Source organism: Carassius carassius, chromosome 49 (assembly GCF_963082965.1).
Source record: "Carassius carassius chromosome 49, fCarCar2.1, whole genome shotgun sequence".
Taxonomy (NCBI): Eukaryota; Metazoa; Chordata; class Actinopteri; order Cypriniformes; family Cyprinidae; genus Carassius; species Carassius carassius.
In genome coordinates this window covers 14,385,547-14,407,367 of record NC_081803.1, presented here as the reverse complement: position 1 = coordinate 14,407,367, position 21,821 = coordinate 14,385,547, and the positions used below count along the sequence as shown (strand labels likewise).

The following is a 21,821-nucleotide window of genomic DNA, read 5'->3' as shown; positions in this document are numbered from 1 at the left end:
CCGTCACTCCATCTGCCACCTGCGGTCGGAGGTGCCAGGCTACAGGCCATTAGCACAGAGCAGGTCGGTATTTATAGTGCTTAACAGGCATGACTCAACAGCATCACTGTTTGCTTTTAGCTGTAATGGAATCTGTGCTTTGCTGAACACAGAAAACCCATTATTGTGAATGATAATATTGTTTCTGTCGATGGGCGAACCGGGACTGAAATTTCCACTGGTCCACTTGCACCTGCAGAAACCTTGTTTATAGTAAGAGAGAAATGGGCAAGGGAAGGTGTAAGTTAGTGTATGTTTATGTGTGTTTTTCAATATGGAGTATTGACTAATGTCATGCCGGCCATGTGACTTTGCTCTCGGAGATGAGGTAATGGCTGTTGACGTTTACAGCTCCCCTTTAATGAAAGACTGTGTAAAGTGTGATGGTTGTAACGGGACGTAAAACTAGCTAGTAAACCTCTAATGTCACGCAGGACTACATGACATAGACTCTCAGGTTTTAGCCTTCTCAGATGCTTTCCAGATGATCGTTTTTTTTTTTCTCTCTCTGAATTGCAGTCGTGGTGATGGTTTTTTGGCACAGTTTTGTTTGAATATCAGAATGCGTAATTCATATTTTGAGGACTCACCATACAAACACTATGTACATATGTATGTGTGTGTAAAAATAAATAAATAAATATATATATATATATATATATAAAACAACATTTCAAATTTATAAAATAAGAATGTCTAAATATATATATATATATATATATATATATATATATATATATATATTTACCTTTACATTACTAATATTTACAATATAGAATAATTTTTTAAAATGTATATTTTTAGTAGTTTATGTAATTTATTTAATGGATATGTTTGTGTGCCTTTGTCTAATGATGTGTCTGCAAGTGTATGGCAGTTGTTAGTGTGTGACTGCACTGGGCCTCCCTCTTGCCAGTGTCCTCTGTTTCCCATTCCAGCCCTGATGAGTCAGAGTCTGTGAATGCAGCCGAGCGTACAGCAGCACAGTGACGTTAATGTGTTTACGCTCTGTGTGCTCCCTCTGCTACAGTGGGGCACGCTGACCTCCACATACAGGCACAGTCTCAATTTTTCAAGCACACACTGTCTCTCCTCCTCAAAACATACACAGTATCTCCTCTACAAGCAACACAGTCTGATCTTTACATGCTAACACAGTGTCTCTATGCTAATGCAAGCTGATGCAGTTTCTCATTTACAGGCTAACATTGTCTCTCAATGAAAAAATGAACACAGGCTCACCTCTTCAAATAGGTACAATCTGTACGTTACAAGCTAACAATCTCGTTTAATGACTAATTTTCTCCTTTATAGGGTAACAAAGACACTCCTCTTCGAAGAGAAACAATTTGTTGCACAATCCAGTGCTGTGCTTGTTTGTAGGACTGCAAAGATTGGCCAAAACTTTGTTGGTTGTATATCAATATGATAATAATACAGTAACTATTATTATTATTAAAAACATTTTTTTTAAATTAATTATTATAGCAAAATCAAAATACTAATAAAAGCCATCATAGTAAAATTCCACAGAAGAATTATTTTATTTTACTATAAAATTGTAAAATTACAATACTAATATGTAATGTAATGTGAAGCTTGTAAATGGCTTTCTTTTAATTTTTAAGCAACCATCGAGTTTTACCAAGCCCTTTAAAACATTTGCTGACAGCTGTTTTAATAATGCATCTCATTACAAGTTTGGGAAGATGGTTTGTGCATATTGCATTCCCAAATGCATGTTATAAGCGAACCAAACGCACAGCACATGCATGGAGTTCATTGCGTTTGTGTCAGCATTTACTGAGAACTGAGTCGATCTTAGATGCTGAAAACACCAGATCATGAGCTGCTCGTGTGTGAAAGAACACAGTACTGCACTTCACTCTGAAATGATGCATACGGTTTTTTAATAAAATCACATCCTTTGCAATTTGATGATTTAACTATTGCGATTTTGGTTTATACTGATTAATTCTGCAGCCCTATACTCTTAGCTTTACAAGCTAACACAGTCTCTCCTTCACAAACTCTTTTCGTAAATAGTCTTCAAACAGCCTTTCTTCAATCTCTCCTAGTACACGTCTTTCCTTTTCAAACCCAGTCTCTCATTAACAATTAACAGACAGCACAGTCTATTCTCTTCAAACAAACAGTTTCTCCTTTACAGGCGAACACAGTCTCCCCTCTCCACGCAGACATGGTCTCTTCCCTTCAAAACAGCCTATCCTTTCCAACGTGTGCTTTTTTTTGCCGTCCCACAGACACAATCCCACAATCCCTTCCAGACACAGTCACTCCCGTTCCTCCTGTCCACAGATTACATTGTCTTTCTTTCCTTCTGCACACAGAGCCCCGTTTTCTATCCTCTGTTCTGAACGTCTGTGGAGAACAGACTTCAGTTTGACTTTATTCAGCAGCGGGGTGGTGGTGTGGGGTGGGGGGGCTTTGCACAGTTGTGGTCCCTCCTGCGAACAGCCATGACTGTCAGTGAAACATTAAACTGATTTGTGGGCTGTGCGATTCTCTTGAGGGAGGTGGGCTGGCAGTCTTCTTGCAATTCTGTTCCTCAATCTCAATACTGATCTTGAATCAGTATGGCCTGGAAACCTATCCTCTAAATTGATGTTTTATATTAAACAGCCAGTGTAGTTCATGCTCGGTGTCCAGACACTGTGAAACAGATGTCTTCTCAGCTGTAACAAATTGTTGTGTGTGTTTTATATTTATAGTCTTGGCGTACGATGGATGTTGCGCCATTTTTTTTTTTTTTTGCCGAATGATCCTGGCGTGTGACGTGAATGTGCATTAAGCATGCGCTGTGTGTTTGTTCTGGTGTTCTGAGCTTTATTTAGTTGTTTTACAGTGCATGCCACCTCCACTTCTTTTACCCAATATGGTTAAATCTAGCAGATTCTCACTGTTCCCTGTTCATTCGTCCTCTGTTTATGTCCGTTTCTCTTTTATGTGTTCTCTGAAATGTCTTTGTGTTTTCCGAGAGACACTTGCATCAGCCTCCTTCCACCACATGTTTTATTTGAGGTAATTTTCAGAGCCCGAGACCCCCTCCACCCCTGACAGAATTACAAGGCAGAAATAATCGTGCGACATAAAACACTATTTAAAGTTTTCACAAGGTTCAGGCGAGTGGAGGGGGGCTGTTTCCATGGAATATGCTTTTAAGAGGAATGCTGACAATTATGCACTCTGAATGGAAAAAAGCCTGAGACACATATCTGGTAGGCACTTTTTTTTTTTTTTATTGGACAACTCATTCCCACATGTTCGTCAGTAATGTTTGGTCCACAAACCCGCCGACTTAGTGTCTGAAATCACTCCTTGTGATATTTATAGTGCATATATTGTATATATATATAAAAAAAAATTTCACATATTGAATATACTGAATGAATGTTGTTGATGACTTCTCATGAATCTTTAGGGACAATTGAGGGCACTCATAGTGTGTCATTCACTATATAGGGAATAGTCAATGAGTGAACGATTTTAAATGCATCACACATGAATGAATAATCACTTTGTAGAGTCATTCTGTCAATTAATGACTGCATATTCCGCTTTAAGCTGAACCTACAAGTGCAAACCAGACTTTTGACACAAGCAGGTGATGTAAAAATAAACCAAATGCAGAAAAACACAAACAAATGCAAATGCAAGGGGGTAGGCAATATGTCCAGTCATTCGCGGTTTCATCACCAGATAGAGGCTGCCCTGCATTCCTCTCAGGCACAAGGCCATGTCTTTCTCCCTTTTTTCACCATCCCCCCTTTTCCTCTTTCATTTCCCTTCTTTCATCCTCCTCTCCCTCTGATCTGCATGGCCGCATCTCAGGTTTTTCTCCTGAAGCAATCTCTATAAATAGATCTTCAATAGCTGCTGCCTAACAAACCTGCTCATCAGAACTAATTGCTAAAGAAAAGTTCTTTTTCCCGGCTTTCTTTGCATTAACCCTTTCCTCCCCTACGGTGGCCTGAACTCACCATGTGTCGAATATAGCAGGTTTTCTGGGACACTTTTTGAAAAATATTCTGTGATGTTTGAGACGAATAGGGTAAAATGTTATTATTTATATATCATTTACATTATACAGTTATTTCACATTTTTATATACTGGTACATATGAAAATATGAAAGTTACATTTTACATAAAATTATAAATAGTAAGCTATTTTAGATTTTTCATGTATATAATATTCCATATAAATGTTCTATTCTATTCTGTGTTGTCAGTAACTTTTACAATTTGCTTGTGGTGGCTTAAAATTAAGTTGAAATATAATATAAATATTAGATAAAAACGTTTTTACGATAAATAAAGGCAGCTAACTGAAATAAGTTTACATAATAAAAGCACTAAAACGGAAATAAATAAATAGCAATGTAAATGTAAAAAAAAAACTATAAAAATTACAAAAGAATAGACTGAAAATATGGAAATTCAAAATATTTATTATTATTGTAATAATAAATAAAAAAATACTGAAATAATTTAATCTAAAACTGAAAATATGGAATTTCAAAATATAAATTCTGTAATAAAACTATATTATAATTTATTTTTAAACTTTTTTTTTTTTTTTTGTAAGATATTTAAGTATTTGTGGTGTGTATTATTAAAGGGTGGGTGTGTGTGTGATTGATAGCCTCCATCAAGAGAGTATGTGTCTGAGAGGCCGGCCGGTCCTAGATCACAGTGTCTTTGTTTGGGGGTCTGTCTGACAGTTTCGTGACCTCATTACCAGACCAGCGTCTGGGGCATTCATCTCATCGTGACCAACAGGGGCCCTCCACCCCCAGACATACTTGATTTTCTCTCTATTTCTCGTTTTATCCTACTGTAACAACAACTCTTATTTATATGGTTATGCAGCGCACCGTTCCCTCTCGCATTTATGGGTGGTTAAGAGAGCGTGTAAGTTTTAAGGTGGAGCTGAAACTGGTCTGAATGCGATGGGGGTCTGTTCAATGTCTGCTTTAATTGACTGTGACCTTAAGGGTGTGGGAGCACGGAACAGGGGACACTGACACGCCCACGTGCAGACATGCGTGCACAGCTGCGCACACAGACGCAAACACACACACACACACTGTGGAGGAATAGGTAACCACAGATGCACAAAATAAAAATTGTGATTCGTACATAATGAATCACTATTACAGTTGTGGATTCTTCTTATAGGTTTGTTCAAATCAATAATGCTAAGTATTAAACTACAGCACAGTGATTAGACTTAAGATGGGGTCAAGCATTGTTATTTTCGTGGGTGAAATCTAGTCATTTCAGTAAGAATGAAATGTGAAAGTTTTCCTACACAGATTTTGTAACAGGTTCAAGTTACAAAAATCAGGATTTACCGTATTGACCAAAAAGCTACTTGAAAAAGTGATTTCAGTGTTAGCTGTGCTTCATACATCGCTAACTATTGAAAATAGAAAATGTACGTTTTATTTTTTTCATTTTTTTTTCAGATTCGAATTTGCTTGCCTGTGAAATTTCGCTAATGGGCAAGCAAATCAAACCAATTAAACTTTTGTACATTTATAAGGTAACTAACTAACTAATTATTTAACTAAGTAATAGCTAATTGAGACTTGTTATAGCACTTGTACTGTATATCATTGCTCTTTTGTTGATTTTGATTGCTTTCATTGTCCTAATTTGTAAGTCGCTTTGGATGAAAGCTTCTGCTAAATGACTAAATGTAAATAAGGAACCACACTCATATCAAGGAATTATCATAGTTTTTTTTTTAATTGCATTTAGCAGACGCTTTTATCCAAAGCGACTTACAGTTCATTCAGGCTATCAATTTGTACATATCATGTGTTCCCGGGGAATCGAACCCCCAACCCCCAACCTTGCGCTTGATAGCGCAGTGCTCTACCAACTGAGCTACAGGAACACTTTAAAAGGAAAGATTTCTTTAAAAAACGTAAACGTCTACTGCTTTCCTATTCCTCCTATTGTTTTTTTTCGTTTCCATCCTTTTTGCGAAAGATGAGCATGAGTTCAGCCTGTCCTACAACACTAAAACACCTTTATTTTTCCTTTTTACACGAAGAACCTGGAAAACATCTGATATTCTAGATTCTTGCACAGAAGCTGACAGTGCACTTTGGTATCAGCCACCTTCAGTAAAATGCCACAGTTCTGTATCCTGTAGAATGTTTGAAAGCGTGTGTGTGTGTGTTCCTTTATAATGGAGGCACAACAGCCTTACTCTTATCAGTGTAACTCTCCTCTCATCCATCATGTCTGCTGTCTATGCATGAGTGTGTGTGTCTGTGTGTGTTTGTGTAGTTTTGAATAACGAGCAAGATGATGCTCCTGGACTTTGTTGAATGGAAATTCTACATCCAGAAGGCAGCAAAAGACAAGAGAAGACATCCAGTGGACAGGCAATACCATGTGCTTTCCTGTTTCCACCATTTCCAGCGCTGGATTTAGTGAGATTTATGACTCGCAGAACAGGCCGGTAGCCATTTCCAGGAGAATCCAAAACATAAAACTAGATTCACTGAGCTGAACATTATTTCATTATTTCATTACTGTTGTATCAAATCTAATACTGAAACTTCAATCTTACTGAAAGTGCTGGATTTAAGAATCTGCTGCACAAAAATACAGTAGAAATCCAGAAGAATTTTACCGCCTGTTATTTACGAAAATTACAAATCAAGTTCAGTTATTATATGAATTGGAAAAATCATGTTTTAGCACCCAGAATAATGTTTTCTTTCTTTCTTTCTTGGTTCGTTGCTTTTTCTTTCTTTCTTTCTTTTTCTTTCTTTCTTTCCGCACATTGAGAAACTAAAAATCAAAGATAACTAATTTAACCATATTCAAATTCATTATTTAACAAATTTTCCACAGAAATCAGTATGGAAAATGTGGAAGAAACTTGCAGTTAACTCGTCTAAATAATATTTCCACCTTAAGCAAAAGCAGCATGAATGTGTGTGAAAATAGATTTTGACCTGCATCTGTCTAGAAAGAATATACATAAGGAGGATTTAGAAAAATTATGGGTGTCCATCATTTTCCACAATCCGTCCTGTGTATATTCTCTCGGTCAGTCAGATACGATTAAACCGATCCGTTGATCACCATACCTACCGAGCTAAGATGGCATTATGGCAGACACCAGCAGCTTAAAACAGGCCTGGCCTGGCTCGGCTTCACCAAGGCAATGCCACCCCAGTGCCAGATGCCAGCGTGCCGGGACCAGTTGGCATGCGGTGAGCTATATAATTAGTGATTAGTGATTAGTGAAGTGACATTCAGCCAAGTATGGTGACCCATACTCAGAATTTGTGCTCTGCATTTAACCCATCCGAAATGCACACACACAGAGCAGTGAACACACACACACTGTGAGCACACACCCGGAGCAGTGGGCAGCCATTTATGCTGCGGCGCCCGGGGAGCAGTTGGGGTTCGATGCCTTGCTCAAGGGCACCTAAGTCATGGTATTGAGGGTGGTGAGAGAACTGTACATGCACTCCCCCCACCCACAATTCCTGCTGGACCGGGACTCGAACTCACAACCTTTCGATTGGGAGTCCGACTCTCTAACCATTAGGCCACGACTTCCCAAAAATTGAAGTGAAATTCAGCCAAGTATGGTGACCCATACTCAGAATTTGTGCTCTGCATTTAACCCATCCGAAATGCACACACACAGAGCAGTGAACACACACACACACTGTGAGCACACACCCGGAGCAGTGGGCAGCCATTTATGCTGCGGCGCCCGGGGAGCAGTTGGGGGTTCGATGCCTTGCTCAAGGGCACCTAAGTCGTGGTATTGAAGGTGGAGAGAGAACTGTACATGCACTCCCCCCACCCACAATTCCTGCCGGCCCGGGACTCGAACTCACAACCTTTCGATTGGGAGTCCGACTCTCTAACCATTAGGCCACGACTTCCCACCCCATTTTCACGACTTCCCACTCGCTCCATTTGCTTAATGGAGCGAGTGGGAGGAGGGAAAGGCTAGCGTTGATGGTAAATAATTCACCAGGCTGGTGCATGCAGCTGTGTAATCTGCCAAACTGTCGGGTTTAAAGATGCAGCGTGCTAGAGGAGGGGACGGCTTTCAGAGACTTTAGGTGGATCTGGATGTTGGGACACAGGAAGAATGTGTTTCTGCTAGTTGATTGACTGCAGTGTCTCTCACAAAGCCCCCTAAAAGCATATGTGCATATATACATACAAATATGTAATGACTTCTGTTTGAAACTATGTGCTCATAGAGGTTAAAATGCCCCTTAAAATCTTTTCAAGGGGTAACTATTTCTAAGTTAATTTCTGAAGCTGATTACAGTATGTCATATAAGTATGTCACGTCACGTTTTGACCTCACCGTCTTTCCGTGCAGCAGTAGTCCGACAGATTGTGTTTCCGTCTTCAGACCCCCCTGGATTTACCAATGACTTGCACATGCTCAAACTTGGCCCGGTTCCTGGAGATGTACTTTTATTGCAAGCTTTTTATCCATCCGCTAACATAATAAATGTACTTTTATGTACTGCTGTCTTTACGTACGAATGCAGGCAGACAGCATCTGCAGAGAAAAATTGGGAGTACAAGAGTACTGCTCAAAGCGGGTAGGGGGACTCTTTTGGCCAGGCCCCGAGCATTATGTTGAAACCAGATGTTGAGAGATGTTTCCTCCTGGTCACGTGGGCCCCTCTGGTGTGGCACTTACATAAATGTCATCTGTACAGTAGCCAGTGTGGGCGGGAGAGCGGGAACAGAGGCCCAGCTGCTCGCTCTGGGAAGATGAAGAGTGCAGTGGGGTCAGAGCTCCCCTCCACCACTTCTGCCAGCGCTCTTTCTCTCCAAACATGAGTGAGACATGCAGACGTCAGCTGTTTGCGGCAGCCTTGCCTTGTCATTGTGTTACATGCTCGTCTCAATCAACCTGGCTGACATGTTGTGTGTATACACAGCTTACACTGTTTTTGTTGTACCGATGACCGTATTCATCGGCAGGTAAAGGTTTAGCATTGATACTGGTGTTGGTCACTGGATTCTACAGAAGCCCAAATTTTGATATTAATATTTTAAGAGTAGTAGGATAACTGATAGGTGATGCAATAGTAATACTTATGAGCATCATATCAGCGATTAACAAAACATAATTACCGTGAATATATGCAACTTTGTTAAAATGCTCAATTTACATGATATTTATTCAATTAGCATAATATTTTTCTGAAAAACATTTAGAAAAAATATTTTAAAACCGTACCAGTCAAATGTTTGGACACAAGTTTTTAGATGGTATTTTCTACATTTATTATGTTAGAATTAAAGTAAAGCCATCAAAACTATTAAATAACACACATTTAAGTATGAGAATTACCAAGAATATACTATATATTTTTGTTGTTTTACTCAAAGTAGCACTTTTTCCTTACACTTGATAATAAAATATAACAATTATATAATAATTTTATTACATAACATTTTATTCACTTAAGATGTTAATATTCTGAAAAACATTTGGAATTCTGACAGAATTAATATTTGCTTACAAAACCAATTTTGAGATATTTAAGCAGATATGTTTAGATTAAAATGCTTTTAAGATCACATAAAAGTTAAATTTAGACCGGTTTCTCCATAGTGTATTATCCCAAATTAGTAAATATTATACTCTGATCATAACTCAACACTTGACAAAACCATAAAACCGTTTGGAGTGGATGGACTGAGGAGGAGGACTTTTTGCTACTTTTCCTGTAAAAATCCAATTCTCTCTTGCCCATTATATTAAATATATCTGCTATGGTGACTTCTACACTGCTAATGAAACGCGAGCGGCTTCGCTAATGATGAGTATATCTTCATGCCGCAGTAGCGTAATGGCCTGCGTCCTGGCGATTACAGCACTCAGAGCGCCGTTTTATTCGGCCCCAGCGTTCAGTAATGTGTTTGTGCATGGTAGGCATTCCTATACAGACTCTTAATGTGAGGGCTTTTTGTCCAGCCCGGTGATTTATTCACAGCCATGTTTAATGTCATTTCATGTTGAAACACCCACCCTATGTTCAAATGAAAGAGGCATTGATGTTCATCTTAATCTGATATACTTTAATACCACAGCATCAAAATTACTCGACTGTAAGGGCCCGCAAGAGGAGGGAGGTGTGCTGCCATCTGAACTTGAAACAAAGACACGGTTTGTTTTTTTCCAGGAGATTTTTTTTTTTTTTGGATTCTTTTAAATGAAAATTTTGTATCACTCAGAAACATGAGCTGAAAAGCAAATATAACTTTATGACAAGGTGATGTAGTAATAGATTACGGTTGTAAATCTTTCTTGAGAACTAATTATGTCATTTTTCTCATTTAACCGTCAGGCTGTAGCACACACATGCGTACATGTGGTGCTGCATTTTGCTTTTTGTTCTTGCTGTTTTTGCATGAGCAGTTTTTGCAGTAAAGGGGACTGAGTCATGGAGAACTCGTGCAAGGGAAAAAACAAGGGCATATCAGGAGAGAAAGAGAGAGAGAAAGAGTGTGAATGCATACACACACACTCCTTAAAGCACACACTGTCCTTTTGCTCATAGTCAGAAGCTGCACAAGGTGATACACTTTTGTGTGAGATCGCGATTGTGTGTATGCTTACACGTGTGTGTGCACTCGCTGTGTGTTTTTTCCTCTTTTGAAGAGAACAAAACCAGCCCTGGTACATTTGATAAATTAAGATATCCATTTGAATACATTTTGTGTTTTTTGTGTTATTTTTCTCCATCTTTGATCAGATGCCTGGTATTGTCTACTCCCAATATCCTGAGTTCTACACATGCTACATTGAAAAGAAATCTTTCAAACAGTCTTCAGAATCTAATATAGTCAAATAATAGTTCATCTTTGTCTCTTTTGTCTTTCAGGATTTGCGTAAACAGATAGCTCCTTTGCTGAAGGGCTTCCAAGCAGAGGTGAGTCGCCGCCTTAAATGTTTTACTTGTTTTACTTGCCTTAAACTGTAGTGATGTATCATTTTTTTAATGTTTAAATACTTACTTTTATCCCCAGAACAGCTATAAATGAGCCATTTGTATGTTGTTGCCCTTGAAATGTGTAAACACTGTGGCTCTGAGGTGCTATGAAAACATTTTTCAGTTTGTTTGAGCACCTAAATCTAGCAATAGCTGAATTGGCTTAACCAATGGAGTGAGTTAGGGGGTGGGGCTATTTGTATGACCAGCCAATTGCAGATGAGGTGAGTGTTCTGGGAAACTTGTTTGAAAACAGTCATGATTTTTGCAGTTCCATTTTTGGTACAATTCATAATTATTTTCCAGAACATGACAAAGAGACACATACTGTATAACTGTTTTACATTAGACTATTGTGTGGTGGAATGTTGGAATATCGAGGGGAAAAAATAGACTTTATATTCACCGGCCCAAGAATTGTATTTTGGATAAGCGTTATCCAAAATGTTTTATTTGACTATTTTATCTTAGAATAGCCACCTAGTGCATGTAAACTAACCTGCTGCAAAATCTATGGGGGGAATTCTCCCCCCATTCGAGAAATTCAAGATTGCTTGGATTCCTATTGAAATAGCTGGATATCGTCTGAGAAAATTCACACAGTAACAGTAAATGTGACCGTTCCTTAAACATGGAGCTATTAAAAAAAAAATAAAACAGATATGTATTGCATTTGATGATATTAAGTAATTCTAATAAATTCTGTATAATTATGGGTTTAATGGCTCACAATACATTTTTACACTTGTAGTAAAAATTAATGATCAATAGTCTAAGGACACCTGCTGGAACAGAAAAGGTGCATCTTCTAAAAATGAACGTCTAAGGAGTTTGCATGGTTGTATGCTTAAATTTATCTCCCTGTGTCAACATACTTTTGGCTTTTAGTGAATTTTAGTATTAATACAGGTGAAATGCTATGAGAGTTGGGTTATGTGATGGATCCGTGTAGGGAGGAGAAATTTATTTATGATTTCATTTTATTTCAGTTCAGTCAAAGCTACTACTGTTAAACTATCCTCTCCTCATTGCTTTACACAGCGAATATGACTCTATCACGCACACACCAATGAATCTCACAACCCTTCTTGTAAGGAAAGTGCTGAATAGACACAGATCTGGTGTAAGATGGCCCTTTCTCTGCTCTCATTATACTCTCGACAGTCAATAAAGTTACATGACAGTTTGTTTTCCTGCTACTTGAGGTCTGCTTTTGTCTTACAAAGCCTCCATATTTTGTCAGCATCTAATCAGATCAGACAGTTTTAATATGTTCTTGCTATTTGCTGGTCCGCACTTTTATATCCGCTCGGTGGATGAGAGCGAAATCTTAACGGTGTCAGGTAAGTCTATTTGTTCTGGGCCGAGCCAGAATGATGGACTCCCGACTCTAAGATGTTTTTTCAAAGAGATTTTATAATTATAATTATTTTCTTTTGGTTAACCTTAAGGTGTAAATAAGTTTTTCTTTTGAAAGGATGCTGTGGAAATCATTAACAATGTCATGTAGAATGACTACAGCTCTATTATTGTGCCAAGTCATTTTTATACTTGGCTAAATCTAATTTAGAATTTTTTTATTTTTTTATTAGATCACTAGTTCTCAACTGGTGGGTAACAGATATTTAAAATGCCCTCTGCAGCACATACTCATAATAATAGAAGTATCATAATAATAGATAATGAATGAGTTTTGTTTTCTAGCCTTACCTTCTTAATAAAAACTTTAAGTTAATTAAGGTCTATTTAGTCAGATGCAGGCTGTGTCTTGCTAAAAGAGTTACACCTAATGTTCCTTGGTAATTCAGTCAATTAGTTGTACTGTTGCGTGATATCAAACCGAGTTTGATTAGGTTTGATTATGTTTTGCTGAATAACTCGCTGTGAGTGTTACCAGCCAACTCAAGTATGAGAACTATTAAGTGTTTTAGCACTTCTATACTAGTAGTATTAAATTATCTGAAAAGATATTCATAAACTAAAAATAGCTGTGCTTTTAAACAGTAAGCCTTTCAGTTTGAGGTTTGTAAGGTATTTAACTGCCAAATTCAGACTTTGGGTTCAGAGTCAGACTAAGTGTTAGCTTTTTTTTATGTTGAACAGGCTCCGCTCCAGAGGAGTCTGGCGCACCGTCTTTTAAAGGGGATACAGTTATTGTCACAATACCATGCTACTGAATAGTATTTACTCGGTGTTGTAAGGTCAGAGTAGACATTTTAATTATTTTATTTGACTTAATTTTTAAGTAAAATAAAATAAATATTTTATTATTTTTATTTTAGTTTTGTGATTTAATAAATGAAAATACATGACGCATGTCCAAAATACATGATATTAGTATGACGCTGTCCAAAATCCCAGAGAAATTGAATTATACTTTTGGTAGCACATTGGTAGCATTAGTTGGACTTATTGAAAGAATATTTTATACCACCATATTACCCTTTTTTTTACATTACATTTTATGCCTATTTTTCCAGGCCGTTTGTTTTTCATCCACTCTTAAAAAAAAATATATATATAGTAGTGGAAATCCCGTTGTCTCCTTCCCGCAATACTTTTCTGCTCTTTTGCTATTCTGTCTAATAAAGTGGCAGATTAGTTCAGAAATAATAAAAGAGAAGGAAAGTGAGAAGTGTGTGTCAATTTTCCTTTCCTTTGACCTCAAAAACACTTCCACTATCTGTTAAAGTATGTTTCTGTATATGTAATGCAGCGTTTGACAGGCTTCAGCAGCACCTTTTATTAAGAGGCTGTCGAGGGGGCTCGACGCGCAGCGAGATGCGGCTCTTCCATGCCGCATGTAACTTTGATGAAGAGAGCGCTGTGAGTAGTGGCTCTCTGTTCTCCTCTCATGAGCCAGTACCGCTGGCTAACTGCTCCATTATAGCTCATTGTGGTTTCGGAGTGGTGTTCTCGAGGACTAGCCTGTTATTAACAGAGGTAGTCGCCCCACTTCAAATCACTGCTCAGTTAAAAATAAATCCTCATCCCACCATTCTAACAGCTAAATCTTTTCAAACCATCTATTATTTTTCGTCGTAAAATATTTTCCTTATTGACAGTGCCTGACCTTGACAAAAACAGCCTGACTGCTCCGACCAGAAATGTACTATTTTTCGGGCATTTTTCTCAGACGTCAGCTATTTGACGATAATTGGCGGGAGGGATGGGATCGCATGTGTTTTGTCTTGTCAGCCTGACCGTCCATTAAATCTTAAAATAGACGAAGAGACTTCAATTTTACAGCACCAATTTTAAACAAAAAGAAAGAGCACATATATAATTCATAATGGCAGACAGAGCAATGAATACAACCGTTAGCAGTGGGTGAATGTTTTTTTTTTTCAGTTTAATTTCTATCTTCCGTTTTCCTGTAACGGTGGGTTTGTTAAAATAGCACGTTTGAGTCAGACTGACACTGATCTCGTGGGTCAGTGCAAAGTCCTTGCCACATCTAATTTTTTTAGTTAGAGAGAGCGAGAGCCTCCTCTTTTCCTGTCAGGAAACGAGAGTACAATAGGGAGCTGTACATAGCACGCGGCTGGGGCCCTTTTTGGGGTTGCACATGCATGTGTGTGTAAATCAGAGACGAGGGGTGAGGGGGGTCACTGTACTTAATTGTAAAGAGTTTTTGCTCATTTATACTTCTGCCCAAGAGGCAAAGCCACATGTTACAGATGTTCAAAAAGGCTTGATGTACTGCATAGTAGCCTATAACCTCGAAGGGTTTTTTTTTTTTTTTGGTGATGGTACCTGAGGTGGTGCTGGCTCACCCTACTTAAGATAAGACATTACCAAACGAGACAAAAAAAAATTGGTATAGCCAGTCATCTAATTGTTTTTTGTTTAGTTTTTTTGTTTTTGTTTTTTGTTTTTTGTCTTTCGTTTTATGTTTTGTGTTGTATTTTGTTTTTTTGTTTTGTTCCTGGCTCACACGGTGCGCTGTTTGAGAAGACATGAACAAAGAACAAAAGTCCTATAGCACTGCTTATTTTTGTTTTGTTTATTTTGTTAGATGTTCGTTTACTCTGCTGTGGTCCTTGCTCTAGCCATCAGTCATGTGCTTATTTTATTTACATTAACTTTGTTTCCCTCAAATTTTCATTTTGATCTGAGACTACTTATTCCCGATTTGCCCGCATTTAGCTTCTTATCTCAAGCTTCATTTTGATAATAAATAATCTTCATTACAAAGTGGAAAATTCAACATTCTGAAAGAAAAGAGTGCGAGACTCAGAGAGGGAGAGAATAAGTTGACCGCCAGCAAAGATCTCGGTGAAGAGAGCTAATCACTCTGGCAGCTGTTTACAGAGTGCCATGGAAGTTCTACAGATTTGGAAGTCAGTATTGATTTGACGTAATTGTGCAGTAATTTTAGTGGGCCGGAGTCTGTAGAGGCTCAAGATGGCCAAGTGCTGAGGAGAGACGAGGTTAGTGGCAGCTCGGATAAACGAGTTTGGATCCAGTGACGGATGAATCTGAGATCGTTAAACTGTCTATATATATAGGCAAACAAAGTTAAAGTGTATGTGTGTAGGTTGTGAATCTGTTTATGTAGGTAATCACCTAGCGATCTCTTTCTGATGCATGTTCTTCTGACACGTTTAGCCTTGTGGGTGATGTAGGTTTGAATCTGCAGTGTGCACCACTCATTTCCCTCCTTAATAATTTCCTGTCACTCCAAGTCTACCAAAAGTGGCAAAATGAGACAAAAACAGAACTAAAAGAAACTCGATGGTCAGATATGTATGAAGTCTGATCGTCTGTTTGGAGGGCGATGCAGGTCAGTAGAACTAATGGAGTTTTCTGACTCTGCTATCAGCAGTGCCGAGTCTGTGCTCCCCCACAGAAACAAGAGCTATTTATAACTGTTTCCCCCACCCTTCTCAGTCCCTGTTCCGGCTGTACCATAAGGGAATAATGCTGTTAAAGCTGGCATGCTTTTGATGCCACATAGTCTGTGTGTTGTATGGTTCAAAGAGGCGGAACTGACTGTGTTTGTGTGTGTAAATGTGTGTTTGGTTTGAAATGTATTGTAGGGGAAACTGGGGATATATTTGTCACACTTTTTACTTAATGTTTCTCAGGTTTAAAAAAAAACTGTAAAAAAGTTGTTTTTTTATGTTTTTGAAAAAAAAAGAAAAAGAATCTTATGCTTAAGGCTGCATTTGATCAACGAAATATTGTGAAATATTAAAATAACTGTTTTCTGTTTGACTATATTATAAATGTAATGTATTCTTGTGTTGGCAAAGCTGAATTTTCAGCAGCCATTATTACAGTCTTTTAGGATTGATTTTTTTCAGGATGTTCTATTCCGTCACTTTTGATCAATTTAATGCATCCTTGCTGAATAAAAGTGAAAAAAACAAAAATTTTCCAAAAAGAAAAGGTAGTGAAACTTTTGAGACAAATTTGAGACAACTAGCCCTGATGTGTGTCCGTTTGTATGTGTATATTTGAAGGTTCTAATGTCTGTGAGGCTCTTTGCATGACTTTGTGTGTATGTCCCGCTGCATGATGATGCCAGATGCTCAGGCCGTCAGATTGAGCTGGTAGCAGAGTAAGAGAAGAGCAGATAACCTATGCAGAGCTGCTGATGGTATCCACAAAGTCACACACGCCGCTTCTGCCTGATTCTACGATGCGTTACAGTCTCTTTACCTCCTCTGTGCTCTGTCTGGTTCAGAGCTCTGAGAGTTTAAAAATTGACATTGGTTCCTGCTGGATTTCAGGGGTAGATGTGGACCCGTGCCGAGTGAGAGAGTGTAAGAGAGGCAAGTTTAATTGCTCCATCTGCAAGAGGGCTGCAGAACTTGGCCCTGTCTGGGCCGATCCAGATGTTTTCCGGCAAGAAACATCTGAAAATGTTTAATTTCTTTCCCATAGGAGTGAAAAGTCTGTTACATGTTGGATATTTACAGTGGCAACTGCCCTGTTCCATCCATCAAGGCCGGCAGTCTCGGGGCTGCAGATTTACAGCTTTTATTTGATGTTCCGCTGCTGGAAGACCAAACACACAACACTTGTGAACATGTAAACGGCACAGGAGTTCCACATTTTCTTAATGGATAAAAGCAATACTGTTGATTCAGACCACATTGTTTTTGGGTGTGGGGTACTGCCGTTTGAGTGAGGCTTAGAAAGACTGACATGTGTAGGATCTATTGAAGGCTTTGAGCTCTAGTATTTTGAAGAACCCTGGAGGATCTGATGCTGCATTCACGTCATGTCAGAAATACCATAATTACAAGTTCCCATCTTGTAAAAACCACTTGCGTCTTCATCAAACTTTTAATTACAGTATGGAAACTCTGAATTTTATGAACTCTCTTATGTGACCATTGTGATGTCTTGTAAAAACTATTATTGAATTATTGAATATTGAATTATTTTTTAACAATGATGAAAAACTGAGTATTTAATCTATTTCTTTTTTATTTTTAATCTGATTTTATTTTTTTTTACTTATCTATTTTTCATTTGATTTATTCTTTTTATTTTTTTGTATTTAATGGTGCTAAAAATGAAGGCACTAATGGGTATCTAGTAATGTGCTAATGAAACTAGTGAAGGTATAATTATATACTAGTGGGTACTAGAGATGTGCAATTAATCGAAATAAAGTTTCGATGTCTATTTCTAACGATTATAAAAATCCAATAATTGAGATAAAACAGGTATTTCACCCCATTCTGCCCCCTTTCTAGCTGTGTGCTTTTGCTCCTCCATAAAAGCCCAAACTTCACGTGCAAATCAGTAAAATCTTTGTAACACAGTTCGTAGTATGGGAAGGAGGAGAAGGGAACCGGCGAACATTGAAATAAAACTTTAATAACAAAATAAACACAGAATAGCGCAACAGCCCCTCACGGACGACTGTCACGCACAAACATTACCAAAACACACAATAAAATCCAGGCCTGGTTCTCTCTCGTCTAACACTGTTGACACTGCTTTTATCCTTCCGGAGCTCCTCCATGGGACTCGAGACCAGTGTGTTGCGCTCGTTAACTCCACCGGCCTCGCTCCGTTCCCACGGCTCTCGGCCCCGCCCCACTCATTACATTCAATGTTAAGTGCAATTTTCTAAAAATAATTTTTAAAATAGTCATAAACACAGATTATTTATTCTCTGCTATATTATTTTTATATTTGTATTATAATTGTTAGTAATTTTTTATTATTATTATATATGACATATATTAGTAAACAACACATTTTTGTATGTGTTTTTGTCAGCAATCATAACATTGAGTTCTAGAATCTTGAGAATCCATTTCAAATTTGAGATTCTGGAATTTTCCAGGTCTTTGCTCCAGCTGTTAGAATGTAGAACTCGGGTTAATCTAAGTGAAGATTTGGTTCAGTTTTTAGCAGCTCTTAAATGCCTGTATACAGGCCGTACTGATTTGGGTTCTTGTTTCCTCTCAGGTTTGACCCAGTTTGTTAGATTTGGCCCAGTTGGGCCAGACTGCATGCTGGTTCTACAGCATGCTGTCATCAGTACGCTGTCATGATCAGAGTTGCACGGTGGGAAAGTGCTGCAATGGCATTTTATAATTTCTGTATGTGGTTCACCACACCCTACTGAAGACAATCACTCTGATGTGTTTGTGTCGATCCAAGACATTTCTCCTGGCTTTGGTTGTCACATTTTTAAGACACTGATAAATGCAGTTCTTAGCAGCTTAAGAAATGTTACATTGGGTGGAAATACTGTTTCTGTACTATTCCAAACCTAGTGAATTGGCCAAAGAGGCAGTATTGGTTCCAACTCAAAAGCTGTCCCAAAAGGTAGGCAACCTAATTATGCTGCCTCATAAGATACCTCATTTTAGCCAAGCAATGTACCCAGTTTGGAGAAAGCAGCCCCAAAATGCATGGCGATAAGCCCCTAATATAGAAAATGTTAAAAATATATATTTCTTATATATTTATACTATGCATTTTGATATTGTGATGCCTAAAGTCACTTGTCGCATTTAAAGCAACTAATTTTAGTGCTTAATTTTTTTATTTAGTCAAAATAATATACAATAAAGGTTTAATATCATCTATTTATTGTTTACCATTATTTATCTTATTGATAAATTATGTGGATCCCGGCATGAAAACTTTTAATAATAATAATCCAATGTAATTAAAATGAATAGTCACTTTATCAACAATATTTGTTTACACTGTGTTTTATGCTTATTAGGGAATCACCCATTATCTTAGTGTTAGCATCACATGTATTGACATAAATAACAAAATATTGTTTATGTTGACAATATAGTATCAACAGGGTACTTTTTGGTCAAACTGTAGCAGAAGGCAGATGGATGATGTATCATAATCTGGCCAGAATCACCACAGCTGTGTGTCTATTCAGATTAGGAGAGATCAGTGTCTTTATTAGAGCTGTGTAAACTGGAGCCTGTATTGCAATCTTTTCTCTCTTCTGTCTCATGCTCTCGCTCTTTCTTTCCTTATTTTTGTGTGTTATGGCACTGGGTTTGTTCCAGCTGTCATGCATTGCCACCGAAGGGTCAATAAGGTCATCTGTCCCAGTGAAACCTTGGAAAGCAGAGGCTTACAGCGGCTTATTTCAGTGATTCTGCTGTAATTCTAGGTTATTGAGAGTGATATTTTCATATATGCTGTGATATTTCCTGTGTCATGCTGTGCTATTATGTTTCCTGTGAGGTGTCCATATTGATAGTAAAAATGTCCCAATAAGTATGTCTTATAATGCATTTTTTTAAATATAATTTATTTTTAATTAAATAAAAAATGTATTTATTATTATTAATAAAATTATTCTGTAATTAATTTCTATAATTGGGGGGGGGGGGGGGGGGTAACGAAAGTTAACACATTTTTCATAGTCTGCACATTTTCATTGCAGCTCAAGTAGGAACTTTTTTTGTTAAATATTAAGAATATTTTTAATCTGAATTGTCTTCTATGGACATCTGTTATGACCGCGATCATGCATCTTTCGGCAAATTGACAGTTAGATTAAGTTAGTGGGCGGCACCTCAGTGACTGCGGCCACCATTCTGAAAATCATCTATCTTCAGGAAATGATGAAGGCCTCTCCTTGCAGTGGGAGCTGTAACCCAGATACACTATGTAATTTGCCCATACGTACACGTCTGCGGTACTCTATATTAAGGCCAAAAGTTCTTCTCATTATCAGAGTCCCTCATTACCTGTTTCTGTCATCTCATGCTCACAGGGATTTGGATTTATACCTGATAATTACCTTCTATATAAAGCGAACCCAAAACGGCCCCAGCGTATACACCTGAAGCTTGCCCCCAAAATGCCTTGACCCAGCTCTTGGAAAAATATCGCACACGTCAAAACATAAATGATTTACCGTGTGTGAATGAAAAGGGTCACGGTTATGTACACTTAGCTGGTTTATTTAGGTCGAATAGGTGGTAAGTGATGCACGTAATGCGTGCGAGTTCTAAATCTCTTTTTTTTAGGCTGTTTTCCATATGGCCATCTTTAATGGACTCGTCATTGCTGCTAATGCATGCAAATTTCAGCCTGGTTGCTAATGCAGTTACCAAGCCTGCAGTTCCAAGCGCGAGCAATTCAGTTATAGTGTTTTTTTCCCTCATTGTTTCAGATCGACGCCTTGAGTAAAAGAAGTAAAGAATCAGAGGCTGCTTTCCTCAGCGTGTACAAGAGATTAATCGATGTCCCAGGTATGTCTCGGCTCGCTCTGAGCTGGCTTCTCATACACACACACACACATGCACACACTCACACTGCTGTAGTGTTTCACTGAGGCGAGAATACTGTAAACACATCAGTCATATTTATGAGACTTCCGTCTCTAGTGTCTAAAACACACACACACACACATGCACACGCACAGGCCGTCTTAATGACTTCTACGGCTTTAGAGACCCACTCCGTTCCAAACTCCACACACGAAGGAACTTGGGTTCTAATAAAATCCGCATTCATTGCCCCACAAACACCTTTTAATCTTCTGAATTGGCTTTCTAACGGTGAGATAATGGCCCCCGGATCCTCAGTTTTTGTATGGTAATGTTCTGATTCATTGATCTATAATAAGTTAATGGTGCCGCAAAGGTTCATGTGACATCTTGAAACATCTTTAGATCCACCGCTCAATAGAGTTGTGCTTCATTCTGAATGAAGTTCACCACAAGTAAGTGCAGGTAATGTCTCAAACCCCCATTAAGCAAGTGCGACTATTGTGTGAGTGTGCTGAGAGAAACTACTACTGGCTGAACTAAACTTTAGCTTGGGAAACCGTCAGACGTCACCTACACACACACACACACACACACACGAATCTAGCTGTGTAGCTCCGCCCACATCAGCTGAGCAACAGAGAGGCAGTCAGTCAGACAGACAGTGCCGCCTGGGCCTGTTGGAGCAGGTTGGACTGTCTGACTACACAACTACTTAATACATCCCTAAATTATCACAGGGCTGCGGTCTGGAGATCCCGGGCCAGCTCAATGGCGTGTCTGTGTGTCTGGAAGTGTGCGCAAGTGTATTTGTCTACCTTTTATATGTGCGTGTTGTGTATTTGAGAGGGAACTGTATGTGTGTGTTGCAGGATGTTGGAGTGGGAGGTCTAGTCTGGGAATGTCTGTTTCTATCTGTGAAATCTGGAGCTTGTCCAGTCCTGTCTATGTGTCTGTGAATGTGATCACAGCTTGACAAATTATCTTGTGATAGTTACACTGGTACACTGTATAGGC

At 38.4% G+C, this 21,821-nt stretch overlaps 1 protein-coding gene across 7 annotated transcripts in view; it reads left to right on the top strand.

Annotated features, from left to right (window-relative positions):
• The window catches only part of LOC132132644 (homeobox protein cut-like 1), a 107,515-nt gene that overhangs the window by 39,531 nt on the left and 46,163 nt on the right, over window positions 1-21,821 (top strand). For all 7 annotated transcript variants that reach the window (XM_059545093.1, XM_059545095.1, XM_059545091.1 and 4 more), the window contains exons 3-4: window positions 10,969-11,016; window positions 20,708-20,786. In XM_059545093.1, coding sequence (XP_059401076.1) covers window positions 10,969-11,016; window positions 20,708-20,786 — 127 coding nt within the window. The remainder of the gene's footprint in view (window positions 1-10,968; window positions 11,017-20,707; window positions 20,787-21,821) is intronic.